Source organism: Hyla sarda, chromosome 4, assembly GCF_029499605.1.
Source record: "Hyla sarda isolate aHylSar1 chromosome 4, aHylSar1.hap1, whole genome shotgun sequence".
Taxonomy (NCBI): domain Eukaryota; kingdom Metazoa; phylum Chordata; class Amphibia; order Anura; family Hylidae; genus Hyla; species Hyla sarda.
In genome coordinates this window covers 199581306-199602700 of record NC_079192.1, presented here as the reverse complement: position 1 = coordinate 199602700, position 21395 = coordinate 199581306, and the positions used below count along the sequence as shown (strand labels likewise).

Below are 21395 nucleotides of genomic sequence, written 5' to 3'. Positions count from 1 at the left end.
GTACGCCATAGAAAAAGTTTAACACTAGCATTACGTATCTCAAAAAAATGTAAAGACGCACCAGATTTGTTTCGGTTCCCATTCGCATTAACAGCATCATTTAAGGGTTCCCTAATCCTTATTTTCAACTTTCGTGTCGTGCATCCTACATACTTTAGATTGCAGGCTGTGCATTCAATAATATATACTACTTTTGCAGAATTACAATTTAAATGTTGCTTAATCTTGTCTACATGGTTGTCTGGATTTTATTTTATTTTATTTTTTTTTTTATTGTTACCACCCCAAGTTTTTATCAGGTTTTGACGTATTTTCTAATTCACAATTTTTTTTTATTTTTTTTTTTATAGCTTGTATCATATGTGCCCGGCTATAACACCTTCTCAACAGACTGTTTTCCAGGGCTTGAGATTCTTCCAAGTACTTAGATTGTGAAGTGCAATTTCGTTTCAGTCTAGTTAATTCACCTATGGGTATGGCACGAATGGGTTGTGGAGGATGGTTACTATCTGCCCTTAATACAGTGTTGCCCGATATGGGCTTTCTAAAGGTTTCCGTTTGAATTTACATGTCAGGAATCTCCGTTAATTTGAGATCTAGAAAATTTACTGTAACCGGATCTGCATGGAAAATAAACTTTAAATTAAATGTTAGTGTCTAAGTAATCAATGAACAGTGGTATGGAAGACATATCACCCCTCCGAAGGAGATCATCTATGAATCTTCCATACCACTGTAAATGATCAGAAAAACGAGTATTTACAGAGAAAATGTTTAACTTCCCAATAGGACATGGTTAAGTTTGCTAATAAGGGGAAATGTCTTTCCCCCATTGAAACTCCACTGCATTGGATGTAGAATTCTTTATTAAAAACAGAAAAAATTATGTGACATTAAAAACAAAGTAACTTGTTTTATATATTCACACAGATCAGCTGAGTACCTGCTATGGCGAGCTAAATGATGCTCCAACACTTCTAAGGCTACTGGCCATGGTATAAAAAGGTATAGAGCGACACAATGTGGAAAGTTAGCCAGCAACTCTTGGTAAGAGTTCCTGGATACTTGCAAGGCTCAAGAGATGTATTGGCAGATTTGAATACACAGATGGCGATCTGACTGGAGCTGGCTAACTTGCGACATTGTGGTCGCTCTATACCTGTATACCACGGCCAGTAGACTTAGAAGCAATGATATGTGCGAATATATAAAACAAGTTACTTGGTTTTTAATGTCACATAATTTTTTCTGTTTTGATGAAGAATTGTACATCCAATGCAGTAGAGTTTCAATGGGGGCGAGACATTCCCCCTCATTAGCAAACTTAACCATGTCCTATTGGGAAGAGTTAAACATTTTCTCTGTAAATACTCGTTTTTCTGATCATGTACAGTGGTATGGAAGATTCATAGATGATCTCCTTCGGAGGGGTGATATGTCTTCCATACCAATGTTCATTGATTACTTAGACACTAACATTTAATTTAAAGTTTACTTTCCATGCAGATCCGGTTACAGTAAATTTTCTAGATCTCAAATTAAAGGGGATTCCTGACATGTGCATTCAAACAAACCTTTAGAAAGCCCATATCGGGCAACACTGTATTAATGGCAGATAGTAACCATCCTCTGCAACCCATTCGTGCCATACCCATAGGTGAATTAACTAGACAAACGAAATTGCACTTCACAATCTAAGTACTTGGAAGAAGCACAAGCCCTGGAAAAGGAGAAGGTGTTCTAGCCGGGCACATGTGATACAAGCTAAAAAATATTGTGAATAAAAAAAAAAAAACACTCTTTAAAACCTGATAAAACCTTTGAGTGGTAACAAAAATAAATAAATAACCACAAATAATTTCACTAAACCTGTCTTGGCAAATCACTTACAGTCCACAATTCAAAGCGATAAAAACATTGTATATAAACACTACATTTATTAAAAGGAAGATGAGAAATAATCCAATATTCTAGCACATGGACTAGCGGTAGGACCTAAAAGAGCTGCGACACTTAGGGATAAATTATCCCCGAGTGTGGCAACAACAGAAACGCAGAATGTGAACAGGTGGCTTAGTTGTATCGGCTTCTACAAATGTGTAGCGGCACGATATAAGGCATGTGGAGTGGCTCAAGTACGTAAGGAATTTACAGACGTTTCAGACAACCATGAACACAAGATTAAGCAACATTTAAATTGTAATTTAGCAAACGTAGAAAATATTATTGAATGCACAGCCTACAATCTAAAGTATGTAGGATGCACGATTAGGGAACACAAATGATGCTGTTCATGCGAATGGGAACAGAATTAAATCTGGTGCATCTTCACATTTTTTTGAGATACATAATGCTAGTGTTGTTAATTTCAAGATGTACGCCATAGAAAAAGTTTATCAGAAAACACGAGGAGGCGATCTGCAGTGCAGACTGTTAAGCCGGGAGGCTTATTGGCAGTTTGTGCTCCAGACAATAGCCTCCCAAGGGTTAAAGAAAAGAACTTATGTTTCACTATTAAGACACTTCAGTGATGTCTCCAATTGCTGCACATGATAAAACACACAATTCAGCATGCGGTTGTGCACAGAAGTCTTTTCCAAGTTCATGTAAAATACTTTTGAACCTGTCTTTGTTATACGATTTTATATGGTCATATTTTAAATTCACAATTAGTGACTCCTCTCTCTGGGTCTTGAACAGGTGGAATGGTGATCAAGAGCACGCATGCACTCGAAACGCGTCCATGTTGCAGTGTGTCACTGCAAGATTTTTATCACTGTGGAATACAAATAAAGAATTGATGTTTTACAGAATTGGTGGATCAAACACACCGTTTTTTTCACTACCAAGCTGGGCCAGGCTAAGGATCTGCGCAAGACCATTGGGAGGTGAGCTGAAGATTTTGTTTGCACTTTGTACATCAAGCTAGGACACCCCAGTACACAATTTGGAGGGTTCAGTTGCCGTGTATTCACCTTTAGTAACTTTACCTACATTACTTTACTGGGAGGGTTAAAACCCCCCAACAGTCACCCTCATAGTAATTTTTTTCCTCATTGTACAAGCCTCTTCAGGTATGTTCACATAATGGATTTTTCTGAAGGAACAGTGAAAACATAAGGCTACACAGTTTAGTCTTTTGGGGCCAATTCATGTCCAGACTACCGGGACCACGATATGTTATTTTTCCAGGAAAGTAGATTGTAAATCCATGTAGGAGGAGAGGATATTTAAAAGAAGAAAAAATACCACAAGAGGACACAGTTTTAAATTAGAGGGGCAAAGGTATATGCAGTAATATCAGGAAGTATTCCTTTACTGAGAGAGTAGTGGATGCATGGAATAGTCTTCCTGCAGAAGTGGTCGCTGCAAATACAGTGAAGGAGTTTAAACATGCATGGGATAGGCATAAGGCTATCCTTCATATAAGATAGGGCCAGGGACTATTCATAGTATTCAGATTATTGGGCAGACTAGATGGGCCAAATGGTTCTTATCTGCCGACACATGTTTCTATGTAACAGTGTGGACTACAAAGCGGATTCCCATTGAAAAGGATGGAAATTCCATGGGGGAGATTTCTCAAAACCTTTGCAGAGGAAAAGTTGTTCAGTTGCCCATAGCAACCAATTTACTTTTTGGCATAGGTTTCAATGGACAATTGCACCACTTTTAAGGGTACATTCACATGTACGTTATTTTTTCAGTAGATCTGCTGCCCATTAGATTCAATGAGTAGCAAAATCTGCAGCAGAAAATACATGTGTGAACGCATCCTATTATTCTGAATAGGTTTTGATAACTCTCACCTTATGTAGTATTCATGTTCCAGCTTAACTCCTAAACGGCTGGAGATATTTCAATGAATCTTGTTACCTGATACTTATAGGTTAACAAAAAAAAAAAATAAGGTAGGGTTAAATGTGCACTGTCAGATACAAAAACTTTTGATATGTTGTAAAGAATGTATAACCAATAGGTTTTGCAATTGCTTTAACTAGAAATTTTTCAGTATTTCATACTGAAAAAGCCAGTCAAACACCTGTCCCCCCCCCTGCCGGCTTGCACACATACTAGTCCTGCTGTGTCCATGCGTCACCTATGTCATGGACACACTTCCTTGATTGACAGCTGGGAGCGCAGGGCTCACAGCTGGAGGAAAAATCCTCCCACTTTAATCTTGTGTCCCGCTACTGTCAGTGAGGACAAGCTGGGAGTTGTAGTTTTGCTAATGGTAGGGGAGATGTGAGCAGGCAGCATACTGAAGGAGGGGGCGGAGACCTGCACAGTGAGACCACACCCTCTCCCTTTGAGAGGAATTCAGACTAGTGAGCTAAATTAAAAGTGTAAAAAAAATTAATAAATAAATAAACATTTATCCTAACCCACCACCATTTGCAAGCGTGGGTTTTCTCATGCTCCTCTCTGCATCTGTGAGCAAATGTGTCAGTCTAGCTCCAGTGGAGATAACTGTATAAAATGTATGTTATAGTAAAATACATTTTCACAAAAGGTTCTTAATTCAATTAACATTTTTGTTATCACGCTCCCCAGAAAATTCAGAAAGTGTAGAAATCTGTTGTCTAAGGGTCACTGACAACAGAATTTCTCTGTGCTATAGCCATTGCACTGATCCATATACAGTCATGGCCGTAAATGTTGGCACCCCTGAAATTCTTCTAGAAAATGAAGTATTTCTCACAGAAAAGGATTGCAGTAACACATGTTTTGCTATACACATGTTTATTCCCTTTGTGTGTATTGGAACTAAACCAAAAAAGGTAGGAAAAAAAGCTAATTGGCACCCTCAAACTCATTGGCACCCTTATCTTAATATTTGGTTGCACACCCTTTGGAAAAAATAACTGAAATCAGTCGCTTCCTATAACCATCAATAATCTTTTTACACCTCTCAGCCGGAATGTTGGACCACTCTTCCTTTGCAAACTGCCCCAGGTCTCACTTATTGGAAGGGTGCCTTTTCCCAACCACAGGTGTTCAATGGGATTTAGATGTGGACTCATTGCTGGCCACTTCAGAACTCTCCAGCGCTTTGTTGCCATCCATTTCTGGGTGCTCTTTGACATATGTTTGGAGTCATTGTCCTGCTAGAAGACCCAAGATGTCGGACCCAAACCCATCTTTCTGGCACTGGGTTGTACAGTGCGACCCAAAATCCATTGGTAATCCTCAGATTTCATGATGCCTTGCACACATTCAAGGCACCCAGTGCCAGAGGCAGCAAAACAACCCAAAAATATCATTAAACCTCCACCATAATTCACTGTAGGTACTGTGTTCTTTTCTTTTTAGGCCTCATTCCGTTTTCGGTAAACAGTAGAATGATGTGCTTTACCAAAAAGCTCTATCTTGATTTCATCTGTCCATAAGACGTTTTCCCAGAAGGATTTAGTCTTACTCAAGTTCATTTTGGAAAATGTAGTCTTGCCTTTTAAGTCTCTGTGTCAGCAGTGGAGGTCCTCCTGGGTCTCCTGCCATAGCGTTTCATTTCATTTAAATGTCGACGGATAGTTTGCGCTGACACTGATGCTCCCTGAGCCTGCAGGACAGCTTGAATCTCTTTGGAACTTGTTTGGGGCTGCTTATCCACCAGACTATCATGCCTTGACACATTTCATCAATTTTTCTCTTCCATCCACACCCAGGGAGATTAGCTACAGTGCCATGGGTTGCAAACTTCTTGATAATGTTGCACACTGTAGACAAAGGCAAATCTATATCTCTGGAGATGGACTTGTAACCGTGTGATTGTTGATATTTTTCCACAATTTTGGTTCTCAAGTCCTCAGAGAGTTCTCTTCTCTTTCTGTTGTCCATGCTTAGTATGGCACACACAGACACACAATGCAAAGACTAAGTGAACTTCTCTCCTTTTTATCTGCTTTCAGGTGTGATTTTTATATTGCCCACACCTGTTACTTGCCCCAGGTGAGTTTAAAGGAGCATCACATGCTTGAAATCATCTTTTTTTTTCCCACAATTTTGAAAAGGTGCCAATAATTTTGTCCAGACCATTTTTGGAGTTTGGTGTGACATTATGCCCAATTAGCTTCCCCCCCCCCCTTCTTTTTTTGGTTTAATTCCAATACCCAAAAAGGAAATAAACATGTGTATAGCAAACATGTGTTACTGCAATCCTTTCCTGTGAGAAATACTTCATTTTCTAGAAAAATTTCAGGGGTGCCAACATTTACGGCCATGACTGTACATGCTTTTTGTAAGGTAAGGATAGCCAAACCTGGTGGAAACATTTCTATCACTATAAGTGTTCACTGTCACACCAAACACAAAAAGTAAACTCTGAAAATCCTAAAACAGATATATGGCTCTGTTCACACTAGTCTCATTGCTTTCCTTTTATGAGATCTAAGACAATAGGGCATCATGCATGTCTCCCCCTCACAGTGACTAAGGCCTCATGCAGATGTAAATGTGACATGTTACTTCGGGGTTGTCCTGCTCTGAACTCCCATAAAAAATATCGGTCAGAGCTAAAAGCATAACTAAGGGTGTAGTCACACGGCAGAATTTCCGCTTGTGGAATTCCGCCTCAAATTAAAGCCCATAGACTTCTATAGGATTCCGCACTCCCATTCACACTTCTGAATTTCCGCTTGCAGAAATTCAGAAGTGTGAATGGGAGTGCGGAATCCTATAGAAGTCTATGGGCTTTAATTTGAGGCGGAATTCCACAAGCGGAAATTCTGCCGTGTGTATAGACCCTAAAGCTCAACTTCTGCCAGATCTTAAAGCAGCTCATGCTGGGGCAATGTATACCGCTTAGTGAGTTTCATGTATGACACCTATTATTACTTGCCTTGGCAACTGTACCGCCAAGCATGGAATATGTCTCTTCATATGCCCAATCTGAAGATCAGGTAGGATTGTAAAATAAGAGTTACGCTGTAAATAAAATCCACATCAAAACAGCACCAAAGTCCACATGGATTATGAGGTTGATTTTTTAGTGCAGTTTTTGGCCAAATGAACATTCCCCTGCTGTCAAATATAAACCAGATATAAGTGTAAACAGAGCCTTATTACATTAGATGAAATATTATTACATACCAACGTGGTAAAAAGCTTTATGAAGATCTGTGGAAGTTCATAAGGAATTCAGTTTTATTCCCATCTATCTTAATCCCCACCCCCCCCCCCACCCCCATTTTATACCTCCTATAGTTTGCCTAGAATGCTGAATCACAAATCTGTCTAGTTATGTCATAAAAGTTTCCTGCACAAGTAAATTTACATTTCATGAGTCTACAATATGTAGTGAAATCCCCTATGGGAGCTGTAATGGATTTCATTTCCTGTTGTAACTTCAGGAAAACTAAGATGAAAGGATTTTGAACATCAGAAAATAATTTTGAGCTAGAGACTTTTCTATTCTATACACTCACACACTGCTGTTCCTATTCTATTATGTAAAAATTATGTAAACATTTTTCTCCAAAATTTACTCCCTCCCCAGATTCAGCCAAAGGAAAAAGAATAATACAGACGTAAAATATGTTCCTATCCATATACTCTTCTACTAAAAAATAATAATTTTTGGGATGCATAACAAAACCTACAGCAAGCCATCAGCCAATCACTATTCAGCCGTCACATACAGTACAGGGAGAGACTGCTGAGTGGCTGCACTGTTACCTTCACAACTTAATGAAGCACTTCAGGTGGATGCCATTGTAGTGACAATGCATTGAAGTTCAGTGGTAAGGCTACGTACATACGGCAGTTTACTTCTGTCCCCTTTTCTCCCGTCACTGCCGCGTAAACGGACCATACTACTAACTGATGCAAACGGATGACATTCTGTGGCATCCTTTTGCATTAGTTTTTCATCCATTAGTATGAAGAGTCAGCCACCTACAGACGACTGCAGCCAAGACTACTACTACTCCCATCATGGAACAGACGGGCTACATATTTATAAATGCACTGGCAGGGGTCATATCTTTAAAAACTGCGCTGCCACTCACAATTAGAGATGAGCGAATTTACAGTAAATTCGATTCGTCACAAACTTCTCGGCTCGGCAGTTGATGACTTATCCTGCATAAATTAGTTCAGCCTTCAGGTGCTCCGGTGGGCTGGAAAAGGTGGATACAGTCCTAGGAAAGAGTCTTCTAGGACTGTATCCACCTTTTCCAGCCCACGGGAGCACCTGAAAGCTGAACTCATTTATGCAGGATAAAAAATCAACTGCCGAGCCGAGAAGTTTGTGACGAATCGAATTTACTGTAAATTCGCTCCTCTCTACTCACAATCTTCATTTTAAAAACCTTGCCAGGAGCCCTGAATGGTTCCATGGGTACCGGCCATTCAGGGCTCCCGACGGGCATATATAAATGAGAGTAAAAACACTCTATACATCATAGAGGAGCGGAGCATGCCGCCCGCTCCCCTGCTTACTAACTTCTGATCGCATCGGGTCTCAGAAGACCCGGTGCGATCAATCCCTCAGACCCTGTACTACAACCCCCAACATGGAACAGACTGTTCCATAATGGGGTAGTAGTACAAGCACGAACGTAGTTCTCCCCAGCCACCCGCAGCTGAGGAAACTACTACTTCCATCATGGAAACAAGTCTGTTCCATGATGGAAGTAGTAGTAGTAGTCCCACAACACTGCAGGAGTCTGCTGATGCCCCCTCTTCTCAGCATGCTCAGAAGTAATAACAGATATTATAAATCAGGTGCAAATGGATGACATTAAAGGCTCATTCGTTTGACAGACTGCAATGTTAAATTTATAATATCCGTTTCTATTTGTTATTTTTGACGAGTAAAAAAAAAATGTAAAAAAAATTTAAAATACTGCATGCACAGTCTTTTCCCCCGTCAAAAAAATAAAATAAAATACGGAACAGGAAGCAAACGGGTGATAAAGGATGGTAAATAAAATCCCATTGACATCAATTAGCAACCCGTTTCAAAATGATCAAACGAATTGATAACGGACATTTATTAACGGGGGCAGACGGCCGTGTGAACGAACCCTAAGCAGTTTTTTAATGCAGATTCTCGCTTACAAGCAATAACATATGGCTGGGGGGATTCAAACATAATAAGCTATACTCACCTACCCTGATCACACACAGCTTCTGGTTATTGCTCATCACTGCATCTACCTTGTTCTGATAAGCGTCATCCCTACAGGAACTGCAATTGCACCAATCCCTAACTCAGATGGGCAGCAACGAGTGAAAACCCAGAGGAATCTAAAAAGGCAGCTGCAGAGGGTCAGGGCAGATGTGTATGAATTAAAGGAGTTATGCAGCATAACAAAAGTTATCCCCTATCCGAGACACCCTGCAATCTCCATTGGGCACCCGGCTCTCCTCATGAAAGGATTAGTGTTAACCACCGGACATCCAGCGCTCGGCTATATTCAGCACTCCCATAAAAACGCATGGAGGGGGGCATTTCTACCACCTACATTCGTGAGGAGAGCCAGGGCGCCGAGCGTGAGATCGTGGGGGGGGGCCCAACGGTCAGACCCCCACGATCTGACACATCCTCTATCCTGCGGGGAATATTTATGCTTCCCATCTGCCCAGTCGACAATTTTATATCTCTGGACAACCCCTTTAAGTTTTGGAAAACCCCTTTACGGAATCTTATAATTCCTTAAGAAGGGCTGGGTGGTATACCGGTTCATACCGAATACCGAATTTATTGGGCTGCACGATATGAATTTTCTCCCATACCGCAATACCGGTTGGGCCCCTCCCCCTCAGGAATGTATTATCAGCCCAGCACAGCGCTGTCCCCACATCGGGGAACTAATCCTATGTTACCGGCCAGCGCTGTTCTGCCCCCACCCAATTAATAATCAGCCCAGCGGGGTACTACTCACATATGTCACCCGCAAGCACTGCCCTCCTCCTCTTTGTTGGGGGGCCGCCGGGCACTGGAACTCCATACTGTACGCCAACTTGCAGACCACCAGATGTTGCAAAACTTGCCGGGCATGCTGGGAGTTGTAGTTTTGCAACAACTGGAGGTCCGCAGATTGGAGACCACTGGCGTACAGTATAGAGTTCCAGCGCCGGTGGCCCACAACAAAGAGGAGGAGGGCAGTGCTTAACATATGTGAGAAGTACCCTGCCGGGCTGCTCATTAATTGGGGGGGGGGGGGGAGCAGAACAGTGCTGGCGGGTCACATGATTTTGAGGGGGGAGGGTGTGAAAATACCGTTATATACCGTGGAACCGCCGTAAGTTAAAAAAATACCGTGATACACATATTTGGTCATACCGCCCAGCCCTATCCTCAAGTATCCTCAGTCATCATATATTCTTAAATTTTTCTTTGAAAGTCTAAATCTAAAAAAAATCTGATATATAATATAAATGTTGTCTGTAATTTAAAAAAAAATTTTTTTAGAATGAGTTCTTGAACACCCTTTAGCACTGTTCGGAGATTTCTGATACAACTGCCTAAGCAAAGTAACATGCAACAACTGTGTAAAATGTGTTTCACACATAACGAAGTGTAGGTCAAGGAAGACAATTTCTTGCACAAAAGGACACCAGAATTCTGATGCTTTATTAAATCGAAAATGGGTCAGATGTACTGTGGCTGAAATTACGGCAGTGCCATAGGTGTTTACTCTGGAAACCAATAAGGGTCCAGACGTCACCAGTGATATTCTGACAAGTATCTATGACCTATCAGAAGAGAATATTCTACATCAGAACAATCTGTTAGTAAGTACAGTGAATAGCATTGGATGTGTACAATACCTTCTTGTGAAGAGACAATAAGTGGCAAGTAGTCGGGTATATATTCCTTCCGGTCTTCAATATCTTTGCTTCCAGGAGGAGGAAACTGCAGCACATTATTCTTACTAACAGGAAAGGACGGGATCTGATGTGAGAAGGTGACTGGTTCAATATTATGAATGTAGTCTTCTAGTTCATGGAGATTCACCCCCATTAGTTTAAAGGCTTGTCCTACATCATCCAGAACAGGGTCTGTCCGTCCATCTAGAATACAAAAGCCAGATCAATGGACTAATAATAAATCATCATCATTCTAAACAACATCAACAGGAACACATCAGAGGAGATGACGTGTCATCATATAATACTGCTAACAGTCAGTGTTCTATTACAGTGTTTTGTGTTACAGATGTGAATGCTATTTACACTGGATGTCTTATTCTTTTCCCAAAGATGCAGATTGTCTATAGAACAAGATGACGCTGCACTTTTCTTTCAAAGATATTTCACAGAGGTAAATGCTTTATTAAAATCTAACATAAGAATAGCATTTGGGAAGAAAGTGAAAAATGGTAATTTAACCCACTGAAGACATAGGGGGACATTTATGCTGGTGTTTAGAGCCTTTTTTGCTTTCTCTTGGCAAGCCTTTTTTTTTCCGACTTTTGTGGGTAAAGTTGTGAACAGCCTTACCTAAGCGATTTTCAGTTTTCATTGCATTGGTCATGAATTGATGTGCGAATGTCACACGTAGGCACAAAACAGGTGCATATTCCTTTAAACAGTCTTAAGTTAACTCCAGGTCTGACGTGGCTTACAATACTGCCTGTGGTAAGTATTATAACTATATGGCAGAAAAGCAAAACAAAAAAGGGAAAAAAAGGCCTTCAGAACTCGCTTCCCAACGACAGCAATGATAAATGTCCCCCATGATCAGTACACGTCATGAACAACAAGCTGGGGTTTCAGCATGACAAGTATAATTGTATGGGCACTGCTACTATGCTAACAAGATCAAGAATTGAACAGTTGCTACGATACACAGCCACAGCCATGCTCTGATGGCGATCAGACGGCTGATCTTCAGTGGTTCTGTGAAGATTAAAGGGGTACTCCGCTCCTTGATATCTTATCCTTTGGATAGGGGATAAGTTGTCTGATCGTGGGGGTCCTGCCACTGGGGACCCCCGCAATCTCCTTGCTGCACCCTGCATTTGTTTAGAGCGTCGGGTGCAGCGCCGGAGGCTCATGACGTCACAGCCACACCCCCTCAATGCAAGTCTACGGGAGGGGGTGTGCAGGCAGTCACGCCCCCTCCCATAGACTTGAATTGAGGAGACGGGGAGTGACATCACACGGGGGCGGAGTTGTGACGTCACAGACTTCCGTTCCCGTGGTCGCGACCCAAACCCTCCAGCGCTTCCGGACAAGAAACAGGTGGGTGCCGCATGCTATATTGCGGGGGTCCGCAGCGGCAGGACCCCTGCAATCAGACATCCTATCCCCTATCCTTTGGATAGGGGGATAAGATGTCTAGGGGTGGAGTACCCCTTTAACTCCAGTGTGCTGTGCGGGTCTTACTCCCAGACCTCCAAAGATCAAAACTATTGACATGTTACTATGACAAGCTGTCAAACAATAAGTACACCCTAGTGTTCATATAGTTACAATGAAGATGTGGTCACCTGGTGCCTCTCGGACAAGACCGAAAACATTCTGTAACTCTCATACAGCACATATACTGTTCTGGTCTCTTTGGTGGAACTCTATCTGCTGATCCTGCAGTTGTAGGATGCTCTAAAATTAAAACAAAATGTTTGCAAAACCAGTCACTGGGCAAAGCCATGACCAGTCAGCCTGCGATCGACTGAGCGGGCATTTGCATATGTTTAAAGACATTGGAAGTGGTACACAGTGGTACATAGTTTGACACTAAACAGGGTAATATCTGAAACAGAAGAGGAACAGTCAGTTTTCCCCACCTGGATCATAACTAAAGAAGAAGACGACCTTACAAAAACACCTCTCTCTAGTTTTGATACATACGGTATTTGGTTTGAAATGCTCAGTAGCACCCACTATTATCCTTAGCTGAGACCCCTCCTCTTGTGTACACTGTGGAAATCTCCTGACCCATCTCTTTCAGTAAACACTCCTATTCCTCACAAAGTACCAATGATCAAGGACATTTTCGAACACCTCTAGTGTGCCATTCCTCCAGATATACATAAGAGAAAAACTACTCCTAAAAGTGTACACCGGAAATACAGAGTAGAAAATAGCTTTACTACACCACAGGCTTACCAAGAAATAATAAAATAATAAGATTATTGGAGACAAACCCTGTAGTAATATACCATCAAATGGGAAAAAAGAAAGGGACTGACAAAACAGCAATTAAACAAAACCATAACACTACTCAATAGTAATTTTAAGAGATATCCCAAAAAAATGCCACAAGGTGGTTAACAAATCTCCAGAAAAATTCACAAAAAATATACAAGTATATCATAACCACATAATCCAAAAATAATTCAACCTCCTAAAGGTTGACCATGTTCATCTAATTTTTATGTGTCTAGCACCTTTTTTTTTATTACACTTTTAATTTAGCTCACTAGTCAGAATTCCTCTCAAATGGAGGGGGCGTGGCCTCACTGTGCAGGTCTCCGCCCCCTCCCTCTGTATGATGACTGTTCACATCTCCCCTAGCATTAGCAAAACAATAACTCCCAGCTTGTCCTCACTGACCGCAATGGGACACAAGCTGATTGTTAGAGGATTTTTCAATCAAGGAAGTGTGTCCATGACATAGGTGATGATGCATGGACACAGCAAGACTAGTATGTGTCCAAGCAGACAGGGGGACAGTTGTTTGACTGGCTTTTTCATTATCAAATACTGAACATTTTCTAATGAAAGCAATTGCTAAACCATTGGTTATACATGCTTTACAACATACCAAAAGTATTTGTATCTGACAGTGACCATTTAAAAACATTAAAAAAGAAGTCAGAAAAGCAAGAAATACAATTAAAAAAAATATATAACCAAATAAAATAGGTCAGTCCCTAAACACCCAATGTGTATCACTGTTGAAGAGAGTATACAGATTTATACAGCTAGCATTGAGTTCAAAAGGTAGCTGCATAATTCCCTACACACCACTAGGGGGAGATCTCCGCATAAATGACAGAAAAGCATGTATGCTCTTCACTTTAGCAATCAGTGGAGTCTAAAAGGAAAACTGCCCTGAGATTTTTTACGTATCTAACGCATAGCAATGGCCCTGTAAGTATGGGAGCTATACTCACTTAGTCCAGCCTTCTCAGGCCCCTCGCCACCATTCTGCTCCTTCAGAAAACTGAGCAGAGTAAAGACATGGGCCGGATCTGGGCTGTCAGTCACAGCGAGGTAGTGTGAGTACAGCCCGAGCAGACAGGACTAAATGAGTATAAGGGTACTTCTTACTGACAGCCGGGGGTGGGGAGACTTTCAATATATATCTTCACTATCACTGCCAGAAGAAACACCTCCCCCGAGGATGGTGAGAAAGAAGATTTTACCATATATAACATGTTGCCACGCTTGCTATATGGTAAAATATGATGACAGGTTCACTTTTAACCTTCTGACATGTCACTCTGAAATAAAAAAAAAAAGTTTTTTTTGCTTTTAAATAGCAGATACACCTTAAAGGGGTACTCCGGTGGAAAACTGTTTTTTAATCAACTGGTGCCATAAAGTTAAACAGATTTGTAAATTACTTCTATTTAAAAATCTTAATCCTTTAAGTACTTAGCTGCGGTCTTTTTTTAATTTCTTTTCTGTCTGACCACAGTGCTCTCTGCTGACACCTCTGTGTCTCAGGAACTGTCCAGAGTACAAGCAAATCCCCATAGAAAATCTATCCTGTTCTGGACAGTTCCTGACATGGACGGAGGTGTCAGCACAGCAGAGAGCACTGTGGTCAGACAGCAAATACATTTTAAAAGAAAAAAGAACTTCCTGTGGAGCATACAGCAGCTGATACGTACTGGAAGGATTAAGATTCTGAAACAGAAGTAATTTACAGATCTGTTTAACTTACTGCCACCAGTTGATTTAAAAAAAAAAATTTAAAAAAATTGTTTTCCACCAGAGTACCCCTTTAAGATAGAGACCACACCAGATGAGTGGGGCAAAGCCCAAGAATTTTGGGCATGGGAATTACAGAAGATAGATCTGAGATTACTTTATAACTAGTCATACCAACTATCCAGACAGAAATTAGCTCTAACTACAGTGAGCCTCACTTTTCAGTAGAAATTACACCTTATTCTGTAGGTCCATAGGATTAAAATGATACCCTACTTATGTAGGTTTGATTTTTTCATACTTCTGAACAAAATCATAACTACCGTATTTATCGGCGTATAACACGCACTTTTTAGGCTAACATTTTTAGCCTAAAGTCTACCTGCGTGTTATACCCCACCCCGCCCCGCAGAAGCCGCTGCAGTTCAATGATTTAAAGCGGGCGCTTTAAATCAATGAACTGCAGCGGCTTTGCAGGTGCAGAAACCGCCAGCGCTGCCGGCTTCTATGCCCCTGCCTGTCCTGAGGTCTAGAGCCCTTCTGCCGGCCTTTCTCTCCCCCTGGCTATCGGTGCCACTGCCCATTCTCTCCCCCTGGCTATCGGTGCCCATTCTCTCCCCCTGGCTATCGGTGCCGCTGCCCGCTCTCTCCCCCTGGCTATCGGTGCCGCTGCCCCATTGCCGGCGCCGATAGCCAGGGGGAGAGAAGCGGCACCGGCAATCGGGCAGCGGTGCCCACAGACGGGGAGAGAAGGGGCAGCGGCACCCATTGCCGGCGCCGCTGCCCGGTTGCCTCCCCCATCCCCGGTTGAATAATTACCGGTTGCCAGGGTCGGGTCCGCGCTGCTTCAGGCCTCCGGTGTGCGTCCCATGCATCGTTGCTATGCACTGCACGGCGCAATGACGTCACTCGTCATTGCGCCGTGCAGTGCATAGCAATGACGCAGGGGACGCACACCAGAGGCCTGAAGCAGCGCGGACCCGACCCCGGCAACTGGTAATTATACAACCGGGGATCGGGGAGGCAACAGGGCAGCAGCGCCGGTAATGGGTGCCGCTGCACCTTCTCTCCCCCTGGCTATCGGCGCTGCTTCTCTCCCCCTGGCTATCGGCGCCGGCACCGATAGTCAGGGGGAGAGAACGGGCATCTCTCCCCCTGGCTACCGGCGCTGGCACCGATAGGGGGAAGAGAACGGGCAGTGGCGCAGATAGCCAGCAGGAGAGAAGGGCCGGCAGCAGGGCTCTAGACCCCAGGAAAGGCAGGGAGAGAGATGCGGGCAGCGATGGCCTCTCTCGCCCTGCCTTTCCTGGGGGTGTATTGGAGTATACGCATGCACACACACGCACCCTCATTTTACCAAGGATATTTGGGTAAAAAACTTTTTTTACCCAAATATCCTTGGTAAAATGAGGGTGCGTGTTATAGGCCGGTGCGTGGTATACCCCGATAAATACTGTACATGCACGAAAATTTATACCTTAAAAATTCTGATCTTCTGACCCCTATAGCTCCTATCATTTTATTTTTCTGCATACGGGCCGGTATGAGGGCTAATTTTTTGCGCCATGATCTGAAGTTTTTATCAGTACCATTTTTGTATTGATCAGACTTTTTGATCGCTTTTTATTCATTTTTTCATTATATAAAAAGTGACCAAAAATAGGTTTAATTTTTTTTTTTTACAACTGTTAAAAAATTATAACTTTTTGCACAAAAATATGTATGTTTAAAAATGTCCTCTTCTGACCCCTATAACCTTACATGACAGTGCGCTCAGCCTATCACCGGCCGAGGCGGGACATCGCTGCAGCCGGTGTGACGCTGACGGCTCTGACGTTCTCGTCTCCAGGAAGCAGCATGATGATCGCAGCGGAGAACAGTGAGGCAGATACCGGATCAACGGTGGAACGTAGGAAGGCGAGTCAATGTTTAATTTGTTTATTTTTGCAGCCCGGGCACAGGAATATGTAAAATTCATCAGTACAGATGTCCTTTACTAATAATTTCCAGCGCCGCGGCACGCAACTCATTCATTGAAAGCGCCGGCGGCTCGCAGGAGGACGGGGGGCAGCAGCGCCCGCGGGTCACATATGATTAGTTCCCCAGCGTGGGGGGGGGGGGGGGGGGTGGGAAGATGGGGAATACCGTTAAATACCGTGGAACAGTCATAACTTACAAAAATACTGTGATATGCATTTTTGGTCATAATGCCCAGCACGGTGTTTATTCTTATTTAAAAAAAAATTTAAATGGGAAAATGGGGGTGATTAAAACTTTTATAAAGGCAAGAGGTTAAATCAATATTTTTATTATTATTATTTTTTTTTTAATAAACGCACATTTATAGCCCCCATAGGGGACTATAACACAGAGCAATGAATTATCAGCTTAGCGCTGCACTGTCCCCCAGATCGGGGAACTAATCATATATCACCCGCAAGCACTGCTTCTCTCCCACCCCCCCACAAATAATTATCAGCCGCTGCGCTGTACTGTACTATGTTATGCCCGGGCTGCAAAAACAAACAAAATAAACATTAACTCACCTTCCGACGTTCCCCGTTACCGGCTTCACGGTCCCTCCGCTGTGGTCCTGGGGATGGAAACGTCACAGAGCCGTCTGTCTATCACCGGCTGCAGCGATGTCATTCCTTGGCCGGTGATAATTTTAATTTTTCAGAGGCTTTTTCAAAAATAAAACCATCAATCTAATTGGTTGCTATTGACAACTGGTCAACTTTACCTCTACACAAGTTTTGGTAAATCTCCCCCAAGAACTTTGTTAGGTCAATGGTTGGATAAAACTGATAAAGGACAACTCATCTCACATCCACTCGGCTGTTCATCATCCATGACCAACGTAAAAGAGGTGGACAAGAATATTACTGTATACTCAACAGTTTGGTACGCCTCCATAACCTATGCATAGCAACATATATATTTATTGCATAAATACATTTTAAAGGGGTACTCCGGTGCAAAACTTTTTTTTTTTTTTTTTTTTAAATCAGCTGGTGTCAGACTCTGGGAGTCTGACGAAGCGGGCTGAGTCCCCTGAAACAGCTGTAACTACACGTGTGTGCCCTCGGCGTTCCTGCCGGTGTCCTGCTTCTTGTGTTTATGTCCATGGCCTTCACGGAATAAAGTCTTGGTGCACAAGCTTACGGGTGAGTGCGGTTTTCTTCTACTGTTCTGATGCCACAGCGATTTGTGCCTTTCTTACCTGCACCCCGTATTGGCACCTTGTATGGTCTCATTGTACTCCTCACGTACGGATCCTACCACTTCAATATATAACCCTTGCTTACCAGTGCTGTGCCAGACATTCATCTATGTTTCTACATACCATGCAGATTTGTAAATTAAATTACTTCTATTTAAAAATCTTAATCCTTCCTGTACTTATTAGCTGCTGAATACTACAGCGGAAATTCTTTTCTTTTTGAAACACAGAGCTGTCTGCTGACATCACAAGCACAGTGCTCTCTACTGACATCTCTGTCCATTTTAGGAACTGCCCAGAACAGCATATGTTTGCTATGGGGATTTCCTTTTACGCTGGCAGCTCCTAAAATGGACAGAAATGTCAGCAGAGAGCACTGTGCTCAGGATGTCAGCAGACAGGTCTGTGTTTCAAAAGAATTTCCACTGTAGTATTCAGCAGCTAATAAGTACAGGAAGGATTAAAGGGGTACTCCGGTGAAAACCTTTTTTCTTTTAAATCAACTGGTGGCAGAAAGTTAAACATATTTGAAAATTACTTCTATTAAAAAAATATTAATCCTTCCAGTACTTATTAGCTGCTGAATACTATAGAGGAAATTATTTTCTTTTTGGAATGCTCTCTGATGAAATCAAGCGCACAGTTCTCTCTGCTGATGTTTTAATAATAATCCTTTATTTATTGTTGTCCTTAGTGGGATTTGAACCCAAGTCCCCAGCACTGCAAGGCAGCAGTGCTAACCACTGAGCCACCATGCTGCCCTTATCATACATCTGCTATGCACGGTTGCTAAAATGGACAGAGATGTCAGCAGAGAGCACTGTGCTTGTGATTTCATCAGTGTTCCAAAAAGAAAGGAATTTCCTCTGTAGCATTCAGCAGCTAATAAGTACTGGAAGGATTAAGATTTTTTAATAGAAGTAATTTACAAATCTGTTTAACTTTTTGGCACCAGTTGATTTAAAAAAAAAAAAAAAAAGCTTTTCACCGGAGTACCCCTTTAAGTAAAAACAATGAAGTTTATAGTCAGGTCACTAGCTATATCAGCCAAGTCCTCATGCCACAACAACTAAGCCGATGCATAGGGGGAGATTTATCAAAACCTGTCGAGAGGAAAAGCTGCTCAGTTGCCCATAGCAACCAATCAGATCGCTGCTTTCATTGTTCAGAGGTCTTAAAAAATTTTTTTTAAAGCGATCTGATTGGTTGCTATGGGCAACTGAGCAACTTTTCCTCTGGACAGGTTTGGATAAATCTCCCCCATGGACTCCACAATATCTCTGAAGATCAGCAGCAGGTCCAGTATCTTGTTAGGTGTGCCCTCCAAAGATTGTTATCCCAGCACATGTCACAGACATCGATCAGACTGAAATCTGGGGACTCGAGTAAAAGTCAGTACATTGAACTAGGGCTGGGCGGTATACCGGTTCATACCGAATACAGAAATTTTTGTGCTGCACAATATGAATTTCAACCCGAACCGCAATACCATTTTGGCCCCTCCCCCTCAGGAATTAATGAATCTTTGTCCCCACATCTGGGAACTAATCCTATGTGACCTGCCAGCGCAGTTCTGCCCCCCCCCTCAATTATTAGCCCAGCGCTGTCCCCATTAGGGTAAATACTCACATGTCACCCGTATGCGCTGCCCTCCTCGTCCTGTTTGTTGTGGCCGCCTGCGCTGACACTCTTTACCAGTGGTCTCCAACCTGAGGACCTCCAGATGTTGTAAGACTACAACTCCCAACTCTCTATACTGTGCGGTATCCCTATGCCCGGGCTGCAAAATATAATCAAAATAAACTTTAACTCACCTCCCCTTGGTCCGGTACCGGCCTCACTTGTTTCCTGGGGACGGGAACGTCGGACAGCTGTCAGCCTATCACTTCTTACATGACAGTGCGCTCAGCCTATCACCGGCCGAGACGGAACATCGCTGCGGCTGGCGATAGGCTGACAGCTGTCCGACGTTCCCGTCCCCAGCGTAAGGCTGACGTAGGTGCGTTAAAGTTTATTTTGTTTACCTTTTGCAGCCCGGGCATAGGGATACCGCACAGTATAGAGTGCCAGCGCAGGCGGCCGCAACAAACAGGGCGAGGAGGGCAGCGCTTACGGGTGATATGTGAGTATTTACCCCCATGGGGATGTGGGCTGATAATATTGGGGGGGGGGGGGGGGGGGGCTAGGAAATACCGTTATATACTGTGGAACCGCCAAGTTTAAAAAATACTGTGATACACACATTTGGTCATACCGACCAGCCCTACATTGAACTCATGTCTTATTTTCATCACACCATTCCGAAACCATTTTATCAGCGTGGCATGGGCACTATCCAACTGAAAGTACCATTGACATGAAAGGGGTGTAATTGGTCTGCAACAATGTTCCCTGTCGCTGGTATGTGTCAATGTAACATCTACATCCAGAACATCGTCCAGAGAGCACAACACTTCCACTGCCAGCTTTGCCTTCTTTCTATAACACATTCTAGTGCCAGCTCTTTCCCAGGTAATGCCCACATAAAGTTATAAAGAAGGTGATGAATCAAAACCAGGCCACCAACTTCCACTGCTCCATGATCCAGTCCAAATACTCATGTGCCCAATGAAGCCCATCTGGCTGTGTACACAGGTCAGCATGGGCAACATGACCCAGGACCCTATCACTTGTTCTACTTTTTGTAAATACTAACCACAGAAAGCCAGGACCACCACACAAGACCTGCCTATCTGGAGATATTCCACCTAATCCATCACAATTTAGTCCTTTTCATAGTCATTCGGATCCTTACATTTTTCCTGCTTCCAAAACGTAAGCTTCATAACCAGACTGACCACTTGCTGCCCTTGACGGACACCATTGTTAAAAGATTACCCACCATACACAGGGCCATGTTTAGTCTGGTCTGCATCTATCTTTAGTCCTCATATAGTAAACATTTATCATCATATTTCAGCACCAACCTTCTACACTGAAGATCTATGCAAGGTCAGGAGTGGTCAGACCACCAGGACCCCACCGATCCCAACAAGGTACCAGCTCTCACAAAGGCACCACATAAGCAGGAGTGAGATGTGGTGGACAAGCATGATGCCCGCTGTTACCCAATTATTATTGTGGTAATCTGTCTTATAAAGCTCAGGATAGCCAATCACTATTAGAGGTGCTGATCAGCCATCTGAAGGGGTACATATAAACATTAACACTGGAGAGGCATCAGCGCCCTGCTAATAGTACAGTGCCTGCGGGTATAAGTATATGTAACTAACGGAGAGGCGATAGTGACCTGCCGTTACAAACAGTACAGTGCCTGCAGGTATAGAGCATACATAAACAA

General features: G+C 42.7%; 2 protein-coding genes across 5 annotated transcripts in view; one reads left to right on the top strand and one right to left on the bottom strand.

Moving 5' to 3' along the window:
* Nucleotides 1-21395, bottom strand: part of TAF3 (TATA-box binding protein associated factor 3) — a 118223-nt gene that overhangs the window by 93558 nt on the left and 3270 nt on the right. Inside the window, exon 2 of the mRNA XM_056573258.1 lies at nt 10777-11019. Within this exon, the coding sequence (XP_056429233.1) occupies nt 10777-11019 (243 nt within the window). The remainder of the gene's footprint in view (nt 1-10776; nt 11020-21395) is intronic.
* On the top strand, nt 2473-21144 carry LOC130368889 (uncharacterized). 4 transcript variants are annotated; one of them, XR_008892598.1, is made up of 3 exons: nt 2473-2888; nt 11209-11269; nt 17854-17986. XR_008892598.1 is itself a non-coding variant. In XM_056573259.1 (3 exons), exons 1-3 carry the CDS (start codon nt 2531-2533, stop codon nt 21117-21119), a joined length of 609 nt encoding a protein of 202 aa, XP_056429234.1. In that variant the 5' UTR covers nt 2473-2530; the 3' UTR covers nt 21120-21144. The 4 variants fall into 4 exon arrangements, 2 of the variants coding, with proteins under 2 accessions (XP_056429234.1, XP_056429235.1); XR_008892597.1 differs by having other exon boundaries at nt 17844-17977; XM_056573259.1 differs by lacking the exon at nt 11209-11269 and adding an exon at nt 21015-21144 and having other exon boundaries at nt 17854-17999.